Source organism: Asterias rubens, chromosome 15 (assembly GCF_902459465.1).
Source record: "Asterias rubens chromosome 15, eAstRub1.3, whole genome shotgun sequence".
Lineage (NCBI taxonomy): Eukaryota > Metazoa > Echinodermata > Asteroidea > Forcipulatida > Asteriidae > Asterias > Asterias rubens.
Window position 1 is genome coordinate 83,335 of NC_047076.1, and position 27,971 is coordinate 111,305.

At 38.5% G+C, this 27,971-nt stretch overlaps 2 protein-coding genes across 5 annotated transcripts; both read right to left on the reverse strand.

Moving 5' to 3' along the window:
- Positions 1 to 298: 298 nt before the first annotated feature.
- On the reverse strand, positions 299 to 27,828 carry LOC117300064 (insulin-like growth factor 2 mRNA-binding protein 2). Of its 4 annotated transcripts, none has more exons than XM_033783739.1 (15): positions 27,468 to 27,828; positions 26,183 to 26,249; positions 18,939 to 19,042; positions 18,703 to 18,815; positions 18,114 to 18,208; positions 13,165 to 13,251; positions 11,659 to 11,707; positions 10,962 to 11,050; positions 5,567 to 5,686; positions 4,528 to 4,756; positions 3,554 to 3,595; positions 2,970 to 3,086; positions 1,462 to 1,665; positions 690 to 830; positions 299 to 455 (listed from the first exon to the last, which is right to left on the reverse strand). In XM_033783739.1, the coding sequence occupies exons 1-15, from the start codon at positions 27,664 to 27,666 to the stop codon at positions 315 to 317; spliced, it is 1,797 nt and encodes a 598-aa protein (XP_033639630.1). In that variant the 5' UTR covers positions 27,667 to 27,828; the 3' UTR covers positions 299 to 314. The 4 variants fall into 4 exon arrangements, with proteins under 4 accessions (XP_033639630.1, XP_033639632.1, XP_033639631.1 ...); XM_033783741.1 differs by having other exon boundaries at positions 11,665 to 11,707; positions 18,939 to 19,045; XM_033783740.1 differs by having other exon boundaries at positions 2,970 to 3,080; positions 18,939 to 19,045.
- Positions 5,860 to 9,886, reverse strand: LOC117300065. Its single transcript, XM_033783742.1, has 2 exons — positions 9,097 to 9,886; positions 5,860 to 8,989 (listed from the first exon to the last, which is right to left on the reverse strand). The coding sequence occupies exons 1-2, from the start codon at positions 9,688 to 9,690 to the stop codon at positions 8,861 to 8,863; spliced, it is 723 nt and encodes a 240-aa protein (XP_033639633.1). The 5' UTR covers positions 9,691 to 9,886; the 3' UTR covers positions 5,860 to 8,860.
- Positions 27,829 to 27,971: the final 143 nt, after the last annotated feature.

Sequence of the window (27,971 nt, forward strand, 5' to 3'; positions counted from 1 at the left end):
AGATAAGTATTTTACCCGATTCTATTTTGTTGGTCTTTTTCATTTGAGATGAAAAGCTTGAATTTCTAAAATGGTTAGGATGTTAGATTGCTAGTTCACATCATTCCAATCCCTGATAATTACAAGCCAAGGTTTATAGAGAGCCGTAACAGGGAGCTGAATCCCAAAGGGAATTCTACTCAAACAATGGTTCTCATTTTTGATTCAAGCTTTTTATCTTTTCTACTGGCAGTGCTTTCTTAATTATTGTAGGGACCTGATGAGGGAAGGGTTAGGGGGAAGGGTTATTGGGGGGGGGGGGGGGGGGGGAAGTCTTACTGTTGGTTGTTACCGGGACCATTCATGCGGTTACCACCACCAGGGCCACGGCGTTGGAACCCATAGCCATACTGTTGGTTCTGGTAGGCACGCTGGTTGAAGTCATAGATCATCTTGCGAATACGACGCTCAGCCGCCTGTCAAATAAAAGAGGAAAAAGGCCACCATTATACCAGAAATCTATCACTCCACTGCAGAAGGAAGGCCTTTTCATCACCATTCCAGCTGGATCTTTCTTGTGCTTGTTGCATCCATGTAACGCTTATAAATTCTCTGATGTTGTCCATCCAACACCTACTTGGTCTGCCTCCTACCATGATTAATCTAAATTTAAAGCAGAACATTAATTAAAGAGCACGACAGAAATTTACCTGTAGAGCATAGAAGTGACCATAGATCTTGACCATAACTTCCTTATCAGATTCTTCTGGTGACTGGTCTCCTTCTTCATCTTCTTTGTTGGCACGAGGAACTTCAATACGAGCTAGGGTCATCCTCTGGAGGTCACGCACCTTTAGAATAAACAACATGTTCAGCAATTGCACCTGTTATAAAGCAATTAAATATGGAACAAAACAGTGATGATGATGTCTTAAATGCCACATCAAGGCTTTGCGATAAAGGATGAGTGCCTTGACCCTGTAAAGTCTTACACGAATGTTTAAACGGAGTCACAACTCGTTTATTCCCGTTTATAAATTCCTTGCATTAAAAGCTCATTAAGGACAGGTCATATTTTAAACATGGCTCATCATGTCTATATCGCCAGTTTTAAAGGTCATGTGATTTCCTCTTAGCCAATTAGATTGGATTAACTGTCCCCAGTATTTTTGAACTACAAATATAACAAATTATGTAAAAAAGAAAAAATGATGAATTTATGATGAAGTTCCTCTGAATCGGTCCTTATCTTCAGTGAATCACTTAATACGCCTCTCTTAATACTTATGCATGTCATAATTCCTAACCAAAATGAGGTCATGGGCGCTAGTCCCCATCACTTGCAGTGGCTGCGCCCATTGCCTCGTTTTGAGTTAGCATTGTGACGTACCTCATGCAAAAATATTAAGAGAGGAGTAAAGATAATTGGTTGACAACAAGTTCTTGTTTTTGTTTCTCCTACATGTAGAAATAAGAACTCACCTTAGCACCTTTCTTGCCAATAATACGACCCACCATCTTAGATGGTACACCAATCTCACAGTGAAGAAGTTCCTCCTTAGTCTCAAAGAGACCCTCTCCACGAACCTTGTCAAAGAGGGCAAACTGGGCTGCCCATTGGGCCTCTGGGCTTCCAATGATGGTCACTTTACGCTCAGATGATACTTCATCATCTGCTGGGGCAATCTACATTATAAACAGAAGGCTAAGTTAACAGAGCTTAGTAAGCGAATCAATGAATACTGTTCTAATAACACTATTACAACAGAGGACATTTATAGCAAATGAATCATTTACTTAATAAATTTGAATGTTTCACACTCTTTTATCGAAATAGCAGCTGATAAGTTCAATGAAAAACTGATTCCTACATTAATTTGTCTCACTACTTCGTCTCAAACCATCACTAAGCAACATGGTACAAGATAGCGGCACTGAAGAATTAATATTCGCAGTGGGAACGCCAACCTCACAACTGAGAATGTGAGCTTGGAGCTGGCCTTGGCCAGACCTGCGAATGCTTCTGTCCATGTAAACTCAACAGCAAGCACTGTAGGTTATAGGAAACAAAAACTAATTAACTATAAAGGTTGAAGTGTGATGATCATTCTACTGAAGACAATTCAATATGGCGTTTATTCGATATTGATTTTGAAAAATAGTACAATATGAGAAGTGATCAGTCCACAGAAAGCTCAGTACATGAGAATATTTACATGAGAATGTGACATTAAACTGATTAAAGCATTGAGTCGTCATCCACAAGTTGTTCCCAAAACCAACAGAACTCAAAATATGTTCACAAAGTGTTAGAAATATGATATTGGCCCTAGGAGAAGGGTTTATTGAGAGAATGGCTGGTGTACTTGTACACATGGTATGACTGGTCTAAATGAAATGGCGCTATATAAAAACCCAGTGTATGAGAAGGGTTTATTGAGAGAATGGCTGGTGTACTTGTACACATGGTATGACTGGTCTAAATGAAATGGTGCTATATAAAAACCCAGTGTATGAGAAGGGTTTATTGAGAGAATGGCTGGTGTACTTGTACACATGGTATGACTGGTCTAAATGAAATGGCGCTATATAAAAACCCAGTGTATGAGAAGGGTTTATTGAGAGAATGGCTGGTGTACTTGTACACATGGTATGACTGGTCTAAATGAAATGGCGCTATATAAAAACCCACTGTATGAGAAGGGTTTATTGAGAGAATGGCTGGTGTACTTGTACACATGGTATGACTGGTCTAAATGAAATGGCGCTATATAAAAACCCAGTGTATGTATGTATGTATTAACAGTCTTAGCTTGAAAACAAATACTCAAAATGTAAAAATTACATGATTGAATACTTGACAGCTTAAATATGTTTTGGGTCTTAAAAACTTAGTAAACATAAATCTATTATAAAGCAGGAGTGGGTGAAGAAGAGCCATGAGGATGAGGAAGTGAACTTGAGGCCAACCAAATTGTTTTTCCACTCACCCTGATTGAGGCATTAGCACGGCGAGACATGTTGCGAATAATGTCTCCTTTGACACCAATAATAGCACCTACTGCATCCTTAGGTACGTACAAGTATGCCGTCTCATTTTGCTGGTCCAATAATAATAAAAGCACAGAAGTTACAAATAATTTTTATAGTTTTCAGTGAGTAAATCATCAATATTTTAATATAAATATTTAAACTTGATACAAAGAGCACTTGACACAAAGCTTGCAAGGGTTCTTAGAACTCTGTCAGCCAAGCAAACTTTCAATGTTAGACTAGTGGTAAGTGAAGTATGATTGCTTTGCATCTTATTCTGCAAATATTAGGTCTGCTTCAATAGCAGTCTGTGCTGTTGAGACTCTATTGAGTATGGCACAGTAAAGGCTAAAATTTAAAACAAGGAAACATTGAAAACACAAGAGTAACTAGAATTTTTTAACAACCTTGTTTTACTTTTCCTGTTTAATTTTTCTTGTTTTATCTTCTAGTGTATTTTAATTCTCTTGTAATAACCATTTATTTCAGCGTCCAGCTGCAAATTGGTTGAATAAAATATTAATCTAGATTGTATGCTTACATTCATGGGATACTGCTGCTGACGAGGATCACCATAACCGCCCTGTGGGTTGGAATAATATAGACCAGGTCAAACACCCTGCTGAGTTCAACAAACACAAAACAGAACCTCTATGTATACCTAGCCACATAACTATTCCCCCCCCCCCCATTCATTTATATTTTAACCAACTTTCCCATGGTTTAAAGGTGTCCTTAGAGGTAAGACAGCCTGGTCAATTGAAGTGGCAACAATTGGTTACACTTTGCACAAACAGTTTTTGTATTTTTTTCAATCCCAATTTTTTTTTAATACGAATATAAAATGCTTTTAGCTTGGCAATTATGGCATACAGCGATGCTTTACCAAATAGAAAATTCTCTCAACGAGCACACCCAAAAAATAAGTTTTTGCAAATAACAGTTGAATTTGGTCATGTGGAAACCAATATCCCTGTGATTTTTTTTCCCACCGATAAGTTAAATGAAAAAAAAACTGCTGCCTACATTTATTTGTCTCACTACTTCGTCTCAAACCATTACTAAGCAACACGGTACAAGATAGCAGCACTGAAGAATTAATATTCGCAGTGGGAACGCCAACCTCACAACTGAGAATGTGAGCTTGGAGCTGGCCTTGGCCAGACCTGCGAATGCTTCAGTCCAAGTAAACTCAACAGCAAATATCATGGGTTATAGGCAAAAACTAATTAACTATAAAGGTACCAAAATTATTCGAAATGCTTCTAGCTACCGGGCAGTCTCGGTGGTCTAGTTGGTAAGACCTCTGCTCTAGAATACCTAAGGTTGTGGGTTCGAATCCCACCCGAGTAATAGTAATACGCTCGGGATATTTGTTCACAGAACTTGACAGTATCGAGTATACAGATCTTACACACATCGGTTTTAAGTTGAAACCAACGATTATATTTGTTATCCCAGATGTAGGTTTAATTGGAAATTGTACAAAGAAGTTAAGATATACAAGGTTCATACCATTCCTTGGTTCTGATATCCATGGTTAGGTTCACCAGATCCAGAAAACATGGACATGTGGTTAATACCAGGGAACATGTTATGATGTTGGTTCTGCATTCCTTGCATGTGTTGCTCATATGCAGTACGCAGCTTAGCTGTGATGAGAGACTCAGCCTTAGACACCTGGTCGACAGTTCCCTTAATAGTGATGGTACGCTCTGGGTTGCAAATAGTCAACTCATGCAGACTGCAGTAGGAAAAGGAGGTTTGACAGAGATTCAAACATGAGCTTTAAGGTTGAGTAATTAAAATTTTTGAAGTAGGATTTTAAACTTTGCATGGTGCAAGTATAATAAGGCGAGGTTTGCGGTAACTCATTGTTGAAACCTCTATGGTTCTGAAAAGAACCGGTGGTCGACAGCTCAATGTTTTGATCAGTAAGCTCTTTCTTCTGAAGACGATCAGAGAATACTGATCAAAGCATTGAGTTATCAACCACCAGTTCTTTTGAGAATCAAAGCTACTCAAAAGAGATGTTCACATAACGTTTCTGCAAACCTCACCCCTAAACAGGAAACATGTTGCTCACTAAGCTTTACCAATGGTATAATCACAACAGAGGACATTTATAGCAAATTATTTACTTTTTTATATTTTATACAATACAATGTTTTACACTCTTTTATTGCAATAGTATCTGATAAGTTTAATAGAAAAAAAAAAAACTGCTTCCTACATTCATTTGTCTCACTACTTCGTCTCAACCCATCACTAAGCAACATGGTACAAGATAGCGGCACTGAAAAATTAATCTTAGCAGTGGGAACGCCAACCTCACAACTGAGAATGTGAGCTTGGAGCTGGCCTTAGCCAGACCTGCGCATGCTTCTGTCCATGTAAACTCAACAGCAAGCACTGTAGGTTATAGGAAACAAAAACTTAATTAACTGTTAAAGTGAAGGCATAATGAGATGTTCACATAGCGTTACCACAAACCTCAACCAAAAATTGAGACAATGTGTCTACATCATATCTGTTTGAAATGTTGCTAACTTACGGAGAAATGGTGATGGTTGTTTGTGATTCCTGCATAATGTGCTTGAGGGAGCTACCACCCTTGCCGATCAGACGACCAACGAGGGCATTATGAGCCAAAAGCTTGAGTGGTGGTTGGGTTCTAAACAGAAACACATCAAAGTTCTTGTTTTGTTACTCAACAAAAATATAACACAATATCATTTACATTTTGCTTTATAAATAACAAGCTTTTTACATAAAACAATAATGCATTAGTAGGATTTGAAACTTTGCATGGTGGAAATACTATATAGAAAGGTTTAGAGTTGAAACCAACGTTTTTTTTCATAACCACCCCAACTCATTAGAGATAGTCATTACATGGTGTTACCGCAAACCTTTCTATATCAATAATGGGTTGTTTATAACGCATTTAATTACTTTTCTGTTAGTTGTCTTAATTGGTTTGACATTTATAAGTTTAACTCGGCCATCTTCACCTTTAGATAATTTTTAAGGCAAAGCTTGTCCAAACAAGAACATGAAAAATGTTTCTCATTGAGCTTGATTTTTTGTTTAAAGGATTTGGGTACTTTTTGTAACACAGAACACAATGCCCACAGATTTGGATCAAACGTACACCGTTTGAAGATAATGATAGTAGAGTGTACCTTAAAATTTCAAATTATGTTAAGGTACTTACCTGACATATAATTGTAATTATATGAAGCCGTAGGAGGAGAAACTCACCCTGTATTATGTTCCATTTAATACGGTCTGAACTAACCTTTAAATAACATGGAAAGTTCCTCCATTCATAAAAATGCAAATGAGCCCATGCCCCAGCACATAAATACCTCTCCAAACCATTGAAGCATGTCTCTTCGTAGGTAAGTGAAGGTAAGTAGCTGGCTGAGGTAGACTCATGGGTGGGCAAGAAGAAGATGTCTGAGATGCACAGGGAAGGAGTGTGAGTCTCTCCTCCTACGGCTTCATATAATTACAATTATATGTCAGGTAAGTACCTTAACATAATTTGAAATTATATTTCAGCCTAGACCTCAGATTCACCCTGTATATTTCAATGCTTGACTGAAGCCAGGACAGCTGTCTGGAACTCCGACGTTGTAACATCTCTCCTGTAAAACCTTGTAAAGGTGGACTCTGATGACCAATCTGCAGCTTTCAGGATCTGTGCTGTAGATACCCCTGCTCGAGCAGCTGCCGAGGTGGCTGCTCCCCTAGTAGAATGTGCCTGATAATGAGACACATCTATACCAGATGCAGCCATAATGGTTCTCAACCACCGTGCCATAGTAGCGGACACCACAGCATGAGTGGGTTTCACAAATGACAAAAAACAGACTGGTAAGTTTGTCCTTACCCTGTCCTCGGGCAGGCTTAGTCCTCTGAAGATATACTTCCAAGGCTTTCACCACACAGAGTTTACTGTCGGGGGATAATGTGATAAAATCACTTTCTTGGCAGTCTTGCCGATTGTAGAGCACTTTGTTGGTTTCACCAGGGTAAAAACAAAAGCTGTTTTAGTTTTTTGCATAATCTGCAAGTCCAAAGCGATTAAGGATGAACAGCGTCCCGCTGTAACAAGTGCAATCAGCATAGCTGTTTTCAAAGTCAGGAGCCTTAAGCTCAACTCTCTGTTCCGAGGGAGTGAAAGGATGTACTGTAGGACCTTCCCGGTATCCCATGTTGTACAATATTTAGGCTGCCATGGACGAATGTTAAAGAGTCTTTCAGAAATCTTGAAACCAGGGAATGTTGACCAACCGGAGCTCCTTCCACCGGAACATGAGCTGAAGAAATTGCTGATCTATACACGTTGATCGTTCTATATTGTAGTCCTTGCTGGAAAAAACTGTGCAAGAACTCGAGGATGTCAGCTAGAGGTGCTCGAATAGGATCGACTTGGTGTTGAACACACAAGCGACTCCATCGGTTCCATGCTGAATTGAACTGGGCATTAGTGCCATGGCGCCAGGATGATAAGATGACAGAGGACACTTGCTGCGAAATACCTCTTGCTGATAAGGATTGCCTGATAGCTTCCATGCGGCTAACTGCAAGGTTTTCCACATTGGATGATATTGGTCGTGACACAACCTCAGAAACTCCAATACTACTGGAGTTTTCCCTTGAGTTCTAACAGAAGTGGGTACCAGGATTGCGTTTTCCACACAGGGTCTATCAGAAGAACTGTGGCCTCGTATGCAAGAACCTTTTGAAGACATCTTGCGATAAGTGCAAATGGGGGAAACAAGTGAACTTCTAGGTTTCTCCTTCGATAGGACAGCGGTGCCGAAAAACTGCCTGAATGCTCGAGGATAGGCGGCCGAGTAGTCGTGCAAGAGCCCTCACCGCCAACTTTCTTGCGCGAAGAAAGCTTCTAAGCACTGTTCTACAATCTTGTTTGCTTTCTCCCCTGGCAGGGCCAAAGACATTGTGGATGAATTGAAGAGGAAACCAAGGTAAGTAAACTGCTATAAACTGTCTTGCCAACGGAAACGCAGGTAATTGCGATGTTCCATGTGAATGGGGACCATGAGGTAGAAGTTCTTTAGAGCGATTGAGCCCAAGAAGTCGTCTAGATTTAACAAATCCTTTACTAGATTTATTCCATCCATCTTGAAGTGTTGATAAAGCACAAACTTGTTTAGCAGACGAAGATTTATGATCGGCCGGAGCTCTCCTGATTTCATTTGGAATTAGAACAGAAAGGAAATTAATAGGCCCTCCACTGGATCTTCCAGTGTGATGGCTTTTTTCTTCAATAACTTTTGTACTTCTGCTGGCACTGACTCTACTTGAGGTGCGGAGCAAAAACGATTGGCAGGTACTCTTTCCTGCAACTGAAACGGTGGCTTTATAAATTCTATCTTGTGGCCACAAACTGACTGGAGAATCCGGCTGTCTTGCATAAGAGTTCTCCAGAGTTGAACAAAAAATTACGAGACGACCTGTCTGATCTACTCTTTTGACTTGTCATCAGCATTCCCGTTGCCCTTGCATGTGTTGCGACGGGAAGACCACGATGACCTTCCATTTCCATAACTGGTGGAATTGTTGAAGGATCAGCCGCCTCAAAAGGTACGACCTCCACTGAATTTTCTCTCAACTGCTGAAGAGTATGGAGAAAATCTACTCTTTTTCGAAGAAATAGATGTTGATCCAGAGGTTCCCTTGATGACCTTGGAGGCGAATTTATTAGCCTTTTTTGCCTCCTCTATATCTTTAACAAGATTGCCACCGAAGAAGAAATCCATCGAGGGTGCTTTCTTTTTCAAAGAGTCAAAACGCTTGTAGATCGAGTAGATCGTCATTTGCAGTGGGGGTTGCGGAAGCCATGACTGTCGGACCTGGACGTCCCCGAGGCCGAAGCCCCATCGGCATCGGTGATAAAACGATCGGCAGCGTCGGAGTGAGCGGCAGAAACATCGTGACTAACCTGGTCAATAACTCCAGATTCCCAAGTGACGGGGTTCGGAAGAGCTAGAGAAGAAGCAGAAGCAGCGGGGTTACGCTGTCGCTGAAATTGTGGCCATCGTGACTAACCTGGTCAATAACTCCAGATTCCCAAGTGACGGGGTTCGGAAGAGCTAGAGAAGAAGCAGAAGCAGCGGGGTTACGCTGTCGCTGAAATTGTGGCCATTGGGCTGTCATAGGTTGTCCATATTGTCCGAACATGAACGGATTCATCCCACCGTAAACCGGGTACATGGGCGGCGCCATGTCGGTATACTGCCCTCTAGCGTCAGCAGGAAAATTCCACTGTTGATGAGCGGTTCCTGCCATGATATTTCCCGGCGGTGCAGCAGCAGGGGCAACCCAAGGCGAGGTAAAACCCGTACCGGTGTTGGCAACAAACTGTGCCTGTGGAACTCGAGAAACTCTCGGGGCCAAGGATGGAGAATGCCGTTGGAAAGAAGGGCAAGGCGACCCCTTTTCTGGCTCAGGGTTCTGTAGCTGTGCGTTAGCACGTTCTCCTCCCGCCCAAGGCAAGGCGGGGTCGGTCGTTCCACTTCGCTGCTCGACCCAAGGCGAGGTCGGAGCAGAAGAAATGGCTGTAGGTTTCTTGCTTTTCTCACCAGACGAAGGCGGAGGAGCCGTCTTACTTGATGATTTTGTTTTCTTAGTCGTTGAAGACATGATGCACAGGAAACGTCAAAAACTTCGTTGTAAAATGTAGTAAGATGTAGTAAGTAACGTAGTAAAACTAACTAAAGGACTGGAGTGCGTGAATAACACGTGCGTTCAGGCCGTACCACGAAGAACAAAGACATGCTTCAATGGTTTGGAGAGGTATTTATGTGCTGGGGCATGGGCTCATTTGCATTTTTATGAATGGCGGAACTTTCCATTTTATTTAAAGGGTGGTTCAGACCGTATTAAATGGAACATAATACAGGGTGAGTCTGACAACTAGGCTTAAATATAATATTAGTTGCCGAGGTGCTGTAGTTTTTGAGAAATGAGTAAAGTTATGTAATGAAAATACGTTTTTACATGCTAATTCATTTTTGTCTCATGATCACTGAGCCAAATTTTTTTTCATGACATTGTTTTTCTTCATTTCTCAATAACTACAGCACCTCAGCAAGTAATATTTTCAGGGAAACTTTCTACTATCATTATGTTCATACTGTGTAAGTTAATGTAAATCTGTGGACATTGTGTTTTTTGTCCTACAAAAGTACATAGACCCTTTAAACCGCAATTGCAGTTAAATAAAAAAACTGCTTCTTACATCTATTTGTCTCACTACTTCGTCTCAAACCATCACTAAGCAACATGGTACAAGATAGCGGCACTGAAGAATTAATATTCGCAGTGGGAACGCCAACCTCACAACTGAGAATGTGAGCTTGGAGCTGGCCTTGGCCAGACCTGCGAATGCTTCTGTCCATGTAAACTCAACACCAAACATCATGGGTTAAATAGGCAACAAAAACTAATTTATTGTACCCGCCTTACTTGTTTATTTGACAAACCTTTATTACCCCCCTTGATGACAACACTTCAACAATGCTAACACTAAACATAAAAAGTCATCGATATCGATCCATGTTATTTTGTGGAAATCTGACTAGAGACCAATGTGAACCTGTGAACTCCCAATTTACATGTCGATTCTCGGAATTAGTGACATTCTCCCTATTTTGTCAGTCTCTTCGTTTAGGGGGAGAGGGGAGCCAGTCTGAAGTTATCCAACCTATACTGCTATAAAGCTAGGAATCCTACCAATCCCATCAATTCATCGATGGGAGATGCTGGCGGCAGCAGACATAATGGTCCTTTTTGCGGCTCTGAGCATGCATGCACATGCTCAGTGTGTAGGTCTGAGCATGCGCACTACTGCCAAGAACAGTGAAAAAGGACTGTCTAAAAGCCTGCCATTTATTTTAATGACCTAACCTTACCCCTTCTGGGAGCACTCTTGGTTCATGATCTCCATGACCTTCTTGCAGGCTGAAGTGCAATCCTCTGGGTTTCCAAATGTGGTCACAGCCTTTTGGTTACAATGACAAGATAAGAAACATGTTAAAACAAAAGCTTACAAAAAAAAACATAACAAACTGAAAAGTTTATTGAACAAAACTGCTTCCTACATCTATTTGTCTCACTACTTCGTCTCATACCATCACTAAGCAACATGGTACAAGATAGCGGAACTGAAGAACTAATATTCGCAGTGGGAACGCCAACCTCACAACTGAGAATGTGAGCTTGGAGCTGGCCTTGGCCAGACCTGCGAATGCTTCTATCCATGTAAACTACACAGCAAACATCATGGGTTACAGGAAAGAATATCCAGCAATAAGAAATAAGTAAATAAAGCTTCAGCTTCCATTATCATGTATAAATTTGAAAACATTTGGTTTTCAAATTAATTGCAGGTTGCAGGGGCCTCCAGTCTTATTGTAAGCAATGGACGACTCAACCTGGTTCTAACACCTCTAAACTTGTTGCAAATAACTGTTATATGACATAAGTTGCGAAACCAACAGGAGAGAAGTTTGATGTAATCCATTTCTAGATGATGTACCTGAATGTAAGGACAGACCACACAGAGAGGGAAGTGTTTTAATAATGTATACCATGGAACTGTTTTCTCACTTTTACCTTCTCTCCTGACCCAGGGTTTTCACGGCGGTGGATGTCAATTCTGTATAAAAACAATTACACAAAATTGTTTGTTTACTACAATTAGTGGGATGACAGTTTTAAAAGGCAATTTTAAAATGATTTTGATCAGACCTCAGCAATGAATATTCTATACCAAGAAGAAGAAATTACTCTGTTCTATTTATAGACGATGACACAAGAAGGAAGGGGCTACATCCTTGGATATACCAAGTGTATAATGATTTAAGGAAGGGGAAAGGGACAGTGGGTAATTTATGACAAACAAGGGATCTGCTCATAAGGTGTTACTTAACTCAAAGGGACTTGGCTTTATGTTAGCAAAGTTCACAATTCACTCATTCTTACATTTATTTATTTGTTTCTTATTTCAACTGGGTGGCCCATTCAGTAGTAACCGCTGGTCTACTATGGGTCACAGCTGGTACAAAGAAAAAGAAACATGTTTGTTCTTGGTGCTAATCTCAAAGCTCACAACAGTTTTGCTGCAAGATCTTTGTAAAACATTTGTGCTGGCTAATGAGTGTTTATTATTTGACTATTGTATAGAACTCTAGTAAAATAATTAGTCAGATTTAACCGGCATGATAATTGGTTCTGGGGAAAATTTAGAAACATTTTATTGAGCATACAGGCAAACCTAGAAGCTAACCTATATGTACATATGGTGTACAATTTTGTAGACTATTTAGTCATGATTTTTGCCATGGGGAAAAAAACAAACGAACCAGACAAAAATAGGAAGAATATCACGCCTTTTTAACAAAAGCTACTTATATATATCTTTGATGACAGAACCCTTCACAGGAAACTTCAGTTGTTCCGTCTTAAAGGTTTTGTTAATCATAGATGACTCAAAACAGTGTGATCCGGAGTGACAAACAGCACATGATACAAATCTCTAGAAATCATGGCACGTTTATATTGCAATGTTTCAACATAGCATTGTGGAGTGTATGGAAACCATTTTCTGCTTACAGGACAAGCTCCCAAGAACATTATCAAAGCAGTTATTTTGTAAAGTGCTTAGAGATAACTTTATATTAGGCGTTACATAAATCGCATATATATATTATTATTATTGTTATTATATGTCTCAGTACTTCGTCTCAAACCATCACTAAGCAACATGGTACAAGATAGCGGCACTGAAGAATTTATATTCGCAGTGGGAACGCCAACCTCACAACTGAGAATGTGAGCTTGGAGCTGGCCTTGGCCAGACCTGCGTTGCTTCTTAATTATTTGGTTTATAAAATTATTTAAAAAATCAATAGGAATGAACATCACGAAGAAAATAATCATCAAGTAATAGTTAAAGCTACTACGAACTCAAAGTAATTTACAAATTTTTGTGTTTTTTCCTCCTCTCATTTTGTTGTTAATTGTTAACCACACAAGAAAACAATGCCAGTAACTAATTACGATATTATTTACTTTCCCAGTCACAATAAGCAACAAAGACTGTTGTGTTCTTACCTTGCTTTAGTTTCTCCAGTAATCTGCTTGATGGTCTTGCCACCTTTTCCAATGATGGCACCAACAACATCACTTGGAACAAGCATCCTACAAAAGGAACATACAAAGGATACAATTTCTGAAGAACGCTTACTTATAAAATTAAGAGTCCCTGCCTGTAAGAGTGTACTAAGTGGTGATTCATGGGTTCTCAGATCTTCTTCTAAAAAATTAGAGTGATACATCATCATACCAAACGAATAAATCCAAAATTTTAGTTTGCTGACGCTTTCGGTTTTGGAGTTACCAGTTATCAAAGTTTGGGCCAAAAAGCCCTCGAGAAACGAATAGTACATTCCCTGTAAACACAAAAATGTGCGCCAAGGTCATCCCAACAAAAGTAAAACATTTTTTGAAACCTCCAGTTGGGCTTATAACAAAAGTAAAAAAAAAAAAAAAATTTGGGATCTCGTTGGCGCATCATGTTACGCGCACCTGAACCTTTGACGAACAGTGCCCTCGTGCCATTTTCAACGCCTCATAACTCAATGCGCCTATAGGATCCCATGAATTGAACAAGTTCAAATGAAAGAGCTTGCATCCCTAAAACAAATTTAAGTGCAAAGTGCATGGGATCTCGTTGGCGCAGAGAGACAATAGAGGTCAAAGTTCAAATTTTACCAATATATTGCGTTTTCGCACCTCCGTAACTTCGCGCGCCAACAACAAAAAATTGTTTTTATGGCAACTGGGTATTGGAACAGTTTTCATCTAATGACAAATGGAAAAAGAATCTTGGGATCTCTGCAACTTGCATGTCAAAAGATTTTTTGAAAATTTTCTAAAGTATTGTCATTCCACACATTTTGGCCTAAATTGGCACAACATTCACTTTTTTCATCACTGTAAGTATCTGTGCCAACAAGATCCCATCAATGTTTTCTTGTATTTGGTTAAGTTGAGTGTTCCTTAACAGAATTCAATTGGAAAATAATTGAGATCATGTTGGCCCACCAATCTAACAAAGGTCAAAGTTCATATAAAACTACACTACTGCCTATTTTGGGCGATTTTGCGTCGTCCAGAGATGCCAACATTGAATTTTAAAGTAGAGTAGCATCTCCCAAATGTTAAGGGCGAGCGCAGCTTGGGCTACCTATACCGATCTTTCTTTTACTCTCTACAATGCTAATTAGCTCATTTTCAGGCATTGTTGTGAAATAACAATTACCTGTATGCATCAACAGAACAGCTACAAATGTTTATAATGGCCAGTGAAAAGAAACTTGAAAAAAAAAACTGATTTCCCTCATCTTCTGACTATGTTTCAAAAATAAATGTAACATAAAAAAGGGTGGCCTTACTTAAATGTAACATAAAAAAGGGTGGCCTTACTTAAATGTTTTTGTTTTAATGATCAGAAATGCAACAACAAGCTATTGGGAGGGAGAAAAAAAAAAAAAAAGTGTCCGGATTTTGGGCAAAAAATACGTGTCCGTATTTTGGGCATTGTCTGGACATCGGCGCTACAATTACTGGTAGGAAAACATGAAAAACTGTCTAGCTTAGACCTCGCAGGCCACTCAGTTGAAGGTATTTTTGTTCAGAAGGTCTCCTTTTTTTGTCGCCATTATTTCGTACTTTTTTTGCCAAGCTTCGATGAAGTACATGTACAGACAGCGTGGGCACAATAATAGTGGATACATGAGGAATGAGGTTACTGTGGCACGTTTAGCTCACACACAACCTCATTCCCCACGCACGTGTGCACTATTCCCCATCGTGTAATAGAGATCAATGGGTACGATCTTGCAGCAATCACTAGCGTAAAAAATGCACACTCAGCCGGCCAGCCAGCGGGGGAGGGCACGCAACAATCATTACGTCGAGACACGTACATTCTTCGAGTGAATTCGCCGCTATTATTCAACACTGCGTTCTAAAATAAAAAGTGTGTTTTTCTTTTCTGTTACAATTGTTTTGATATTTTTCTTAATTTGTATTTCCACTTAATAGTTCATTCGTTGTTTGCATGTATTGTACGATTTAATAAAATTATATTGGGCGGCTTGTTTAGCGTGTTTTATTGAGTATTATCGTAGCGTCGTAGTCACGGCTCGAAATCGTATTTGCTACGCCCAAATCGTGTATGTTGGTATCTCTGCGTCGTCTAGAAATCCACGCGCCAATATGATCCCATTAAGTTGTCTGCGTTTTATGATTATATAGATTCTCAGCAACACATAAGGAAAAACCAAATGGGATTTGAGTGGCGCTAACAAATATTACAGATCAAAAGTTCACAATACATGCCTATACTTATGCATTGCTGTGGCAACCGAAAGTGAGAAATATCCCCCAATTTCAAAATGTTGGCAAACCATGAAGGGGATAGGTCTCCAAAACGAATTTTGGTCAAGAGATAGACTGGACTTGTTTTTACAAATGGTGTTGGTTTAATGTTGGTTGGTAACTGTTGTCAAGGTCAAAGGTTACAAAGCAAGCATAATTTTGTTGTGCTTAGCTAGATTAACCATTGAGACATGTTTATCATCAGCTTTACAAATGGTACAATCATAACAGAGTCCTTTATAGCAAATTATATATTTATTTTATTTAGTATAATTAAATGTTTTACACTCTTGCATTGCAATAGCAGCTGATAAGTCCAATGAAAAAACTGCTTCCTATATTAATTTGTCTCAGTACTTCGTCTCATACCATCACTAAGCAACATGGTACAAGATAGCGGCACTGAAAAATTAATATTCGCAGTGGGAACGCCAACCTCACAACTGAGAATGTGAGCTTGGAGCTGGCCTTGGCCAGACCTGCGCATGCTTCAGTCCAAGTAAACTCAACAGCAAACATCATGGGGTATAGGCAATACAAATTTAATGAACTGCAGCCCCCTTCCTATGTTTATAATTGTCTAGATAAATCATCCCTTGTAGATTACATCCGAGTTGCCAAATTGCAAATACATATAGCCTTTAAACAACTAAGAGGTAAAAACAGAGTGAAGTGGGAGGGAGAATAATGATTTTTGTCTGAAAATCAAAGCCTCCTATGAAAAACTACTACGCTTCTTTCATTACTTATAATGCCTCATCAAGTTAGTCGTGTACAGTCGACTCCCGTTATTACGAGCTCGCATGTAACGAGGTTCCGGTTATAACGAGGTTTTTTGCCGGTCCCGAACTGCCCCGTGCGTGTTTCAATGCATTAAAATATGGATAATACGAGCACGGAAGTAGCGAGAACACGGTTATAACGAGGTAATTTTGCGGTCCCTTGGAGACAAAATGTATTGTTTTCAGACGTTTGTAGCGAGGGCCTGGAATAAGTGTGTAAAAAAAGCTTACCTTCGTCAAGGTTGAGAAATGACATGAAGCCCTTAAACCCCATGATCAATACAATAGAGGTGATAATTGCATGGTGCTCGTAGAGTGCCACCAGTCTATTCAACGGACTGGTTTACCCAAGCAGACAATAGAATGGCTTAAATCACGCGCGTGGCTCAAAACCACCAACGGTTTAGTCACTGATGACAATCCTTCTCAATTTCAAAAACATGCCGCTTACTTAATAAATTCATGTCGGCGAACGCACTCGGCAGTATTTGGGGGTTCTAATGATTATTCCTTGCTCGTATCATCCATTCAAAACTTCAAAAACGTCACCGCTGTTCGAGTTTTTTTTTTTTAGTAGAGCCCCTTTTTCAATTAAAAATATTATTATTAATTCAATAATAACAATTCAATGAATGAAGATTCCCCCGTTTCCAAAAATGTTTTTTTTTAAGAAAAGAAAGAAAAAAACAAAGGTTGCCCGTCCGGAATATTTAATTCAATCACATCAAAAGATAGAGATGGTTTAAAAGACACAGATACGCAAAGATTTTATTAAATCAATAATATAAATCAAATAGAAAATTATTTTAAAAGACACAGATACACAAAGATTTAATGAATTAAATACTGTTATAAGAATTAAAAGGAGAAATTAAAAAATGAAACAAAACAACTGGATCGGAACAGCCAAAAAAGGAAACGGCAAACAACTGAAACAAGCTCCTTTATACAATCATCACTCCCTTCAGTCCATGTGCAACGGAACTCCAGAAACATCTCGCTGGTGTCCCACGCTTGACATGCTGTTATCATGATACTCCATGTCGATCACCAACGAAAATGAACGTTCAGTGCATGCATCATGTTCATACCATGCGCTACGCGGCAGAATCCACTCGCTCTGAACGGCAAGTTGACATCTCTTTGCTATATTGTTATCATAAATTGTACAAAATATTACATTTCCCTGATTAATCACTCAATAAAAGACATTTAGCAATGATATTCTTGTGTAAAAGATGCTCGTAATAGCTGTTCTGATAAGCAAACAGCTCCGTGCAGGCTAACACAAGTGTATATGCACGTACACGTGTTGTGTACAATGTGTTTGCACGTACACGTGTTGTGTGCATGCACAATGATGACGTGTGTATCTATATTTAGCGCGCTGCGTTTATAACGAGGTTCGGATAATACGAGGAAAATGGGCCAGTCCGGCGGACCTCGTTATAACGGGAGTCGACTGTATATCTTTAATGGTACTTGTTAATTCTCGGTGCAACAACAACTCTAATCATACACAGTAAACATTGTTAAGACCATGAATGACGCCTACTCATACAAATGTAAAACCAATCTTAGATAAACCATCATACATTGTAGTCTATGATGTTTGTCTGTGGAAATTGTGTGGGTGGAAATTCATTGGTGGGCGTTATTTTTACATTTACTTATTAATTTTTATCACACAAACTGTGCATGGTTAATACAGGGGCATTAACTTTTTTCTTTTTTTTCAGAACATCAACATATTGAAGAGAAAAACAATTGCCAAAACACTGTTTTCCATACATCATTAAAAGAGGATTACAATTTAAAATAGTCGTTTCATTTTACCTGACTGGGAATACATTGGAGCTTCCTTGGTTACGGTTGCCACCACGGTTGTTGAAGCGGTTGTTTTGGCGATTCCCTGAATTTTTGTAGTTCACCTGAAGAAACATTTTTTAAGCAATTTTTTAAAACAGCTTCAAGGTTGGAAATACTTTGAACAGTTTCCAGTGGATTCAATCAAAAACGTTGTATAGAACTACCCATGGTTTTGTAATAATTATTTAAATTTTTATTCTTGAATCTACGCTTCATTTCAGCAATTAAGTTTGGAATACATGTATGTCTTTAGAAAGTTTGCATATTGAAACAAAATTATTATAACATTGAATCCAAATATGCAGAGTCCTCCCTGCACAGTTGTCCGCTGGACAAAGGTCACCTAAAACACCTGAGAACCAGTCAATATTTTCTCCAAGTGGTCCGACTGGCTAGCTCAGTTTTGAAAAGTGTCTCTACTTAACATCAAGCATGGACAAGTAAAAAAGCTGAGAGACAAGTACAAAAGCTGACTAGTCCTGCTGGCTAGTTACTGAACAGGTTTAACATGCCATGGTAAGTTAAGAAAACTGTGTAAATGATAAGTGTTGATTACCTTGAGCTCTGAATTATGGAATTCATAGTTGTTTAGTTGCTTGATAGCTTGCTGAGCTTGCTCTACAGCTGCATAGGTTGCATTGACAGCATAGCCATTGGCACCCTCTCTACCTACAAGAATATCATACAAATAAATTACATACATACACAACCAAAGGCTTACTTCATACAATAAACAGGCATGATATTTGTTCCTTGGGGAAAAAGTACAAGGACTAAGAGTTTCTTGGATACCTTTTTCACAGGAGTTCACGTTGCCGAACGTCTTGAGCAGATCCTGGACTTCTTGGAGTGGTGTTTCCAGTGGAATGTTATGCACCTGGATATTGGTAGAACGGCTTCTGAAACGCAAGTCAATACGAAATTAAATATGTCTTACTTTACAAAGCGTCAATTACATTGAAGTGTCAATTATCATCTAAGGATTGCTTGCATTATATAACAGACTGCCGAAGATGCTGATGCTGCTAAATACATGTGCAGGCCTTTATGCTCCATTTTTACAAGGGTAAGGGCACCAAGGCATTTTCACAAGGCCTCCAATGAGGAAATTATGAGGAAAATTTTAAATTTCTATGGCACCAAGGTAGTGACCAGGGGGCATGGAGGCAATGTTCTTCGTCCCCTCCGTTGAAGTATCAGGTCTGCATGCTCATCCAACAGTATAACAAATTTGTTCTCATAAAATATTGTCCTTTTGGAAATTCTTTCAATGTACATGAATCATTGGTGAAGATTGTTAACTTCATAGATAAAAGAAATGTAGGCATTCTTCCTATTGAGCTTATCTCCACAAACAATAAGTTTGTCTTAGCACTTCGTCTCATACCATCACCAAGCAACACAGTACAAGATAGCGGCACTAATAATTAATCTTCGCAGTGGGAACGCCAACCTCACAACTGAGAATGTGAGCTTGGAGCTGGCCTTGGCCAGACCTGCGACTGTTAATAAAAGACACCATTGTAATCAGAATAGAGAACAGATGGTAGGCTGCTTCATATTGATAATTGGTTATGAATACGCCCGTACAAAGTTCATGGAAAATCAAGTAAATATAAAAACTAGAGAGCACTTGATAGGTTGATTTTAAAATTGTCTTCATAATTCAACCGTTGTTATGAATTTGCTGCCAATAATTATCACACATGTACAGGTACAAAAACACTGAGATTATTCTGAGATGTTGTCAAATATCGCAGCACCAAAGCCATCAGAACAGTCAATTCTTAAAGTGGATAAATTGCCTAGCAACACACACAGGTTAAAGGTCAGATTGAGAGTGCCTGATTGAAATCAATCTTGTCACTTTGTTACAAGAGCAACTATTTTTTTTTTTTTTTAGTAAAACAGTTATCATTTGAAACAAGATACATAAATAACAGACATAAAATTCTGTTTGAAATTCATGCACAAAGCCTCAAGTTTTCAGTTTTAAATTTTGATGTATTTTAAGAGTCCCTGCCTGTAAGAATGTACCAAATTAGGGGGGGTGTGATTCATGGGTTCGCAGATCTTCTTCTAAAAAATAAGAGTGATACATTATCATACCAAACGAATAAATCCAAAATTTTAGTTTGCTGACGCTTTCGGTTTGGGAGTTATCAGTTATCAAAGTTTCAGCCAAAAGACCCTCGAGAAACGAATAGTACATTCCCTGAAAACACAAAAATGTGCGCCAAGGTCATCCCAACAAAAGTAAAACATTTTTTGAAACCTCCAGTTGGGCTTATAACAAAAGTAAAAAAAAAAAAAAAAAGGGATCTCGTTGGCGCGTCATGTTACGCGCACCTGAACCTTTGACGAACAGTGCCCTCGTACCATTTTCAACGCCTCATAACTCAACGCGCCTATAAGATCCCATGAATTAAACAAGTTCACATGAAAGAGCTTGCATCCCTAAAACAAATTGAAGTGCAAAGTGCGTGGGATCTCGTCTCGTATTTCTCACTTTCGGTTGCCACAGCAATGCAATGACATGCAGGCACGTATTGTGACCTTTGGTCTGTAATATTTGTTAGTGCCACACAAATCTCATTTGGTTTTTGCTTTTTATGTGTTGCTGAGAATCTGTATAATCATAAAACGCAGACAATTTAATGGGATCATATTGGCGCGTGGATTTCTAGATGACGCAAAATCGTCCGAAATAGGCAGTAGTGTAGTTTCATATGAACTTTGACCTTTGTTATATTGGTGGGCCAACATGATCCCAATTATTTTTCAATTGAAATCTGGAACACTCAACTTAACCAAATACAAGAAAACATTGATGGGATCTTGTTGGCACAGATACTTACAGTGATGAGAAAAGCGAATGTTGTGCCAATTTAGGCCAAAATGTGTGGAATGGCAATACTTTAGAAAACTTTCAAAAAATCTTTTGACATGCAAGTTGCAGAGATCCCAAGATTCTTTTTTCATTTGTCATTAGATGAAAACTGTTCCAACACCTGGTTGTCATTAAACAAATTTTTTGTTGTTTGCGCGCGAGGTTACGGAGGTGCGAAAACGCAGTATATTGGTAAAATTTGAACTTTGACCTCTATTATTTCTCTGCGCCTACGAGATCCCACGCACTTTGCACTTCAATTTGTTTTAGGGATGCAAGCTCTTTCATGTGAACTTGTTTAATTCATGGGATCTTATAGGCGCGTTGAGTTATGAGGCGTTGAAAATGGTACGAGGGCACTGTTCGTCAAAGGTTCAGGTGCGCGTAACATGACGCGCCAACGAGATCCCCAATTTTTTTTTTACTTTTGTTTTAAGCCTAACTGGAGGTTTCAAAAAATGTTTTACTTTTGTTGGGATGACCTTGGCGCACATTTTTGTGTTTACAGGGAATGTACTATTCGTTTCACGAAGGCTTTTAGGCCGAAACTTTGATAACTGATAACTCCCAAACTGAAAGCATCAGCAAACTAATATTTTGGATTTATTCGTTTGGTATGATATTGTATCACTCTAATTTTTTAGAAGAAGATCTGAGAACCCATGAATCACCACTTGGTACATTCTTACAGGCAGGGACTCTTAAGCCAGAAGGAGAGAAGACTTGATAAGGAATTCAAGTGGCTCATTAGCAGAAAACTAATTGGATGAAGACTTCATTATAACGAGGTTAAAGACTGACACATGATACCGTACACATGCTTACATATTATTTCAAGAACTCATACACACAAAGGAAAACCACATAATTAGTGCGAGTTCCATCTGGCATTGAAAACACTTGACAACTTGATATATATATATTTTCTTTTTTTAAGTGACGTCTAAGATATAAAATGATGCCATGTTTTCTGACAATAGAGTGACAGACTGACATCTCAAACGAAGTATACCACATCATTTCAATTATTTCATAAAAATATTCTTATTAGGTGTGCGTTGAACAAGAATTGATGCACTAACGTTGTGTTGAACTTTCACCAATACAAATTTGATTGCTCTGGGAAATACTTCAAAGACTGAAACAATCCCCAAGTTTTAATGACACAATACATTAATTCAAACTAAAACAATTTGGGGGAAAAAGGGGGTTTGATTCAATATGCAATGTTTGTACGTTCTCTGGTTGATTGGTAGGCCTTGTACAGTATTTAAAAGTCACCTAAACCTCATATCTTGCAAAAAGTCGCTGCAATATACACTTGCATTTTGTTTTTAAACCAAAGAAGCACTTACTGCAGTTGCTTAACTGTATTTATAATAATCTCCAGTGTAGTGTTATCACAAATTTCTAATTAGATTTTGACCACACTGGGTGCACTGCTTCTGCAAGAACCATTTACTAATATTCACCAGGGTCTCACTGTAATTTCCCTATAGCTACTCGCAAGGTTATATAACCCACTCCACACAGCACAAAACACTACACAGCATGTTGGGCATACAACACACTGGATTTATTATAATTTCAATACATATTGAAATTCACATCAAGGACAACTGATCATTTTCCCCAGCTCAGCGTGTAGGTAAATGTGTAGGTGTAGTATTCAATTGAATCAACATGTTTAGATAAGCCTAAAATAAACCTTTGTATAAGGAATCAAAACAAGCACTTTTTTAAATTAAATATTAATACAACTTAAAGGGTTTGGGTCACTTTTGTAACACATCCACAGATCTAAATTTACCTTACACAGTTTGAACATAAAGATGGTATAAATATAACTTGCCGAGTATTTTTCATAAATAATTTATGAAATTTGTGCTTAAAGGCAATTTCATAAAACAAGACATTTTCTAAGAGGAAGTGCTTGATAAAACAATTCCATATGGGGCGAGGAGTAAGAATGACTGAGCTCTGTGATAAACTCATGTCTGCAGGGGTTGCCCTCAACTTTTTTTTCAACTGGCCCGCAGGACCAGTTGGCTTGATTTTTCACTGGTCCGCCAGGTTTTTTACTGGTCCGTCAATTTTTTTTCATTTTTTTTTCTAAACTAATAGTATACTGTTGTATACCAACTGCTCGATTTCCGATCGTCGCTATTTCAAAACTCAACATGAATTGCAACGTCAACATGTTATTGTGTTCGAAAGGGGGCTCATTAATTTGAGAGTATTTTTTCTTCAGAAATGTAATAACAATAATATTATTAAAATTAATTTAATAACAGGTCAAATTATTTGTCAGAGCAAATTGGAAAATTTAATATGATCTTTATTTAGGTAGTTTTTTTAGTCCACGGTTTATTGTAAGCACTCGACATCAAAGTATTCCTAGTAAGAAGAACTTTGTTATGAAAAAAATTAGTGTTTTACTAAACAAACAAAAACACTTCAAGGCAGACTGTTAAAATATCATTACTTTTATGTATTGCCTTCAAATCTACGGTAAGGAGGGTTACGTGCGATCGCTCAAGTTATTTTATCATGTATAAACATTGCCTATTATTGTAGTTTTAATAAGTATTCATGGATAATCTACCGAAGTTCCCAAAATCTTCTCACTTTCGTCCAGAAAAAGTAAACCCCCAACATAAAGTAGACATCAAAGTAGTTGCAACATCCATGAAGAAGCCTATGAGTTTTACGGTATTTTTTTCAATTATGTGTATGGAATGGTCAGTGCCGGCGTCTGTTTTGTGAACAAAATTTTCATTTAAAAAGCGTTTTTAAAAGCAGCAAAAACAACCGCGCCTTTGTTTAACACATGATTGCATTCTAGAACCCAGGTCTTCCTTGAAATCAACCTGCAAAAAACCCCAAACAAACGCGCATTATGTGACCAATAAAACCATGGAGCAATAAACTAGATCGCCCACCAACCCCAGCAAAAAAAAAAATCAAAATAACAACAAAATTAAACAAAATCAGGACGGAAGAACCTTACTTAACACAATTAAATACTTTGTTTTGCTCATCCAGAGTGTTCTAACTTGGTAATTTTTGTTGAATGAAGCCTCACCGTCTCGTTTTTCGTAAACACGCTAGACTCTTATTCCCACACGGAAATCTGCTCCGTTGACCACCATGCTGCTGCCGACAGAATGTGTTTTGCTTTGTGGTCTTTTGTCAAGGCGATTAAAGCTAGTTTTGTAAGCTATCGCGTACTTTCACCAATAGAGGGCGTCTATTCTCACGCTATCAAATATTCTGAAACGCCCTCTAGCGTTCAATGTTTCTTACACTTATTACCACGTGTGAACTAATACGAAGACTACTAGCCTTTGCGTTGCATGATGGGATTTTGCGCTGTGTCAGCGTGATCGTCGGAAGTTTGCTAGCGTTCAGCGGCACTTCTAGTGATTTTTTTACGTTTTATCCAAACCTTGAGTGAATGTCTTATGTTTTATTCGAGTCTGAAAATAGTTTTAAAAATAGTCATAGTTCTGTAGTACCGCTGCCGATATTTTTGACTGGTCAGCCAGACCAGTTGGCAAGGTGTTTCAGCTGGTCCGCCGCGATTTCTACTGGCATTTGGCCAGCGGACCAGCGTTAAGGTCGAACGCTGATCTGTTCCTATATTTTAAGCTGTGTTTATCACCCCCTTCCACTTGAATTTGTAAAGAACAACTCAAACCAGAGTTTAGTCAAACAATCATCTTGGAAACATTGTTCAGTCATGTTCGGGAGATGAACTACTTGCTCTTGTTAATAGGGTCTGAGATGAGAATTATTTATTGGACAAGTTTGTCAGACAAAAATAACATCCTGTCTAGACAACGTGTCCACTGAACGGCATAAGGTAACACAGACTCTGTATAGCTTCAACTACACTCTTAAATTGATGAAAATACTGGACCCCTGCATTTTTTCAAGTATATATGTAGGAAAAACAATCTCAATTTTAAACGTTTATTATTAATTATAGCCCAGTCTCCAGTATTTTTCTTATCTCAATTCTACTAGCGATAACTATAAATTTATCGCCCAGTCTCCAGTATTTTTCTTATTGCTTTTTTAGTGGTTTTTCTGGTAATTGTATATAGTCATTGTTTACATCTCATTGGGTATAGAGACTTCTCTGTGATTGTGATATACGCTCTACAAAAATGGTTCACTATTATCATTATCATCATCATATAAACCATTTAGCAAATGAAATCTTCGGTTGGTTTTTGCTTTAAGTTCAAAACCCAAAGTGATAAATCCACTTTTAAACATAATTGAAATCTAAAGTGAAATCATCAAACAGGCAAGTTTGAAACTGCTGAAAACTTTACCAACAAGCCATTTCAATGACAGAAGTGCCTTTATCAAGTACTGTAGGTTTAGGTTACCTGAATCATACCCCAAATTATGGCTAGAGTGAGTGGGTATATAATCTAGAGGTAGGATTACAACAACCAGAGCAGGGGTTAAGAGGTTGCATTCCTCAGTGTCTGGTCTCAACTTCTTGCAAGGAAGGCATACAGTCTGGCTCAAAACAAGTCTTTATGTCTGACCTCCCCCCACCCCAACATTAGTTTAAAAAAATAACAAACAAACAAACAAACAAACAAACACAGGTTTTGACCTCATTTATGATACAGGTCTGCCTCATCTCTTAAAGGCAGTGGACACTATTGGTAATTACTCAAAATAGTTATTAGCATCAAACCTTTCTTAGTGACGAGTAATAGGGAGAGGTTGATGGTATAAACGAGACCTCAGATTTAGAACTTGAGGTCTCGAAATCAACCATCTAAACGCACACAATTTCGTGGGACAAGTATTAGTGGAAAGGTTTTTTAAAAACACCTTTCTTCAAACTGTATTTTTACAACGTTTGCTCTTATTTGAATAGTCATCAAATTTCTTATGGGCGAGTCCTTTTTCTTCAGAGTCAAATCTTGTTGTTTGACCACTGCAATTTACATCGCAATTTTAATCTGATCTTTGAACCATGACCTTGGCAGTGACTTTTCTAATAGAAAATTGTCTTAAATTTTAAAGAACTGTTATTAAACATCAATAAATCAAGGCAAATAGCTTCAAGCAAAATATTAAATAAATAAAAAATGACAATTTAAAGTGAGTGACCTACCTGACACCCCTGCCTCTCTTTGGGACTGAATGCTCAACAACCATCACTGAACCAAGCAAGTTGTAATCTACAGTAAAAAACAAGGGGATTCAGAAATTGGTAAATAACGACCTTTTCAAAATAAAAATTTACACATTTTACTTGCTACACACCATTTAAGGGAAAACACATTGTCATGTTTGTTTGTTTTGGATTGAATAACAAACCTTATTTTAATGATGAAACTATAGGCTAGTTTCTATGTTTCCTTTCAATGTGGTCAGGTGTCAGGTGCTTTTTTAAATTGTTGTTTATTTTCCTTTACGACCTAAAAACGCTTCAATGGCAAACCTGACACTTGACATGTGATGGATAGTTTCTCCGATTGTGAACTTATAATTATTTCCAAAATCAATTTGGAGCACAACATACAATCTTGAGTACAGCTAAATGCCTGGTATTGCGCCACCTACTTATTACTGGGTCTAAACAATGATTTATTTATTACTGGGGATGTCTCATAAACCTGCAGTCTGCGACCATCATTAAGTCAGGATTATGATAATCATTATGATCAACTAGAAAAAGATTAGGAAATATTATTGAATACAAAGGCTGACCAGGTTAAGTGGAGGGTTTCAATTAGACTTTCAAGTTGTTTGATTCAGTTTGTCCAAGGAGAAAAAAAAATGAGGAAAAGTTGTTGTATACTGCAATTTTGTCATTCGTTGTGAAATAAAATAGTATCTTTTACTCTAATGGTATTCCTTTTTATTTGAAAAACATTGCAAATAATGGTGCCCGGATATGGTGGAAAGTTTTCAAATTAAAATCTGAGAAAAAAAGAAGGCATATCAATTATCACATCAGTCATGCATGCGTCGTTATCATCACCACCGACCAAACAACATGAACAAGCAAGTGAAGTGTTGTAATGTAGCCTATTCCACAATCAAAATAACCACATTCATCATACTCTTATCACTGACGGAATTTATTTATTATCAACACTATGTACCCCTCAACCTCATGGCTGCCAAGTTACATGAGGTTGCCTGCATGTGTTCACACTGCAGCATGAATTGTGCTGTGTACACACATGCATGGCGTCCGTACACATGTGCTTTGCATACGTCATACAACATGGCGAATCTACCCAGCCCACACACACAAAATCCCGGGCAAGTTTGTGTACAATATCGTCCCTAATTTCTCCCCTTTCCATTTGCCAAACACTATATCATTAAACGATATTATTATTAAAGGCGTAATCCAATAGAAACTGGTTGATTTAAAAAGTACTAACCGTTGAGTTTTCCGATGGCATTTGTGGCCATTTCTTCGTTCTCGACGTCTACAAAAGCAAAGGGGCTCGCGTTGCTGTTGGGGTTGGAGCTTCGCTTTACCACCATGCTGGAGACTGGGATGCCATTTTCCTCGAAAAGATCGCGAAGGGCATCCTCAGTTACATCCTCGCTGAGGTTTCCGCAGTAGATTTTATTCATTGTGGTTGTTGTAGAGGGTCAAATCAATAGACTAGTGAAAATTTGGGTGAAATTGTCTCCGGTTTTGGGGAGGAAAGTCTGGCTAACGAAGCCAAATCGTACGGCCGACCGTGTGTTGGGTAGTGTGCCAGTGAGAGAGACCCCAACGTACAGTCAGCACACGTAAAATACCACAAATTTCTCGCCCTACCCACGTGCTAGTACCACGTGACTATGATTGACAGTTAAATCGGATTTCTCGCTGTCTGAATGGCCAACCTATGGCAAAGGTACCGCCTACATTGAATTTTGACCAATCAAGAACT

Bases quoted from the DNA above. Each gene is read 5' to 3' on its own strand.
- LOC117300065 (XM_033783742.1), bottom strand. From the start codon at position 9,690: ATGTCTTCAACGACTAAGAAAACAAAATCATCAAGTAAGACGGCTCCT. The intron at 8,990-9,096 runs GTTAGTCACGAT...GTTATTGACCAG, and splicing joins AATCTGGAGTTATTGACCAG to GTTAGTCACGATGTTTCTGC.
- LOC117300064 (XM_033783738.1), bottom strand. From the start codon at position 27,666: ATGAATAAAATCTACTGCGGAAACCTCAGCGAGGATGTAACTGAGGAT. The intron at 831-1,461 runs GTGAGTTCTTAT...TTTATTCTAAAG, and splicing joins TTGGCAAGAAAGGTGCTAAG to GTGCGTGACCTCCAGAGGAT. The intron at 456-689 runs GTAAATTTCTGT...TTTATTTGACAG, and splicing joins GTCACTTCTATGCTCTACAG to GCGGCTGAGCGTCGTATTCG.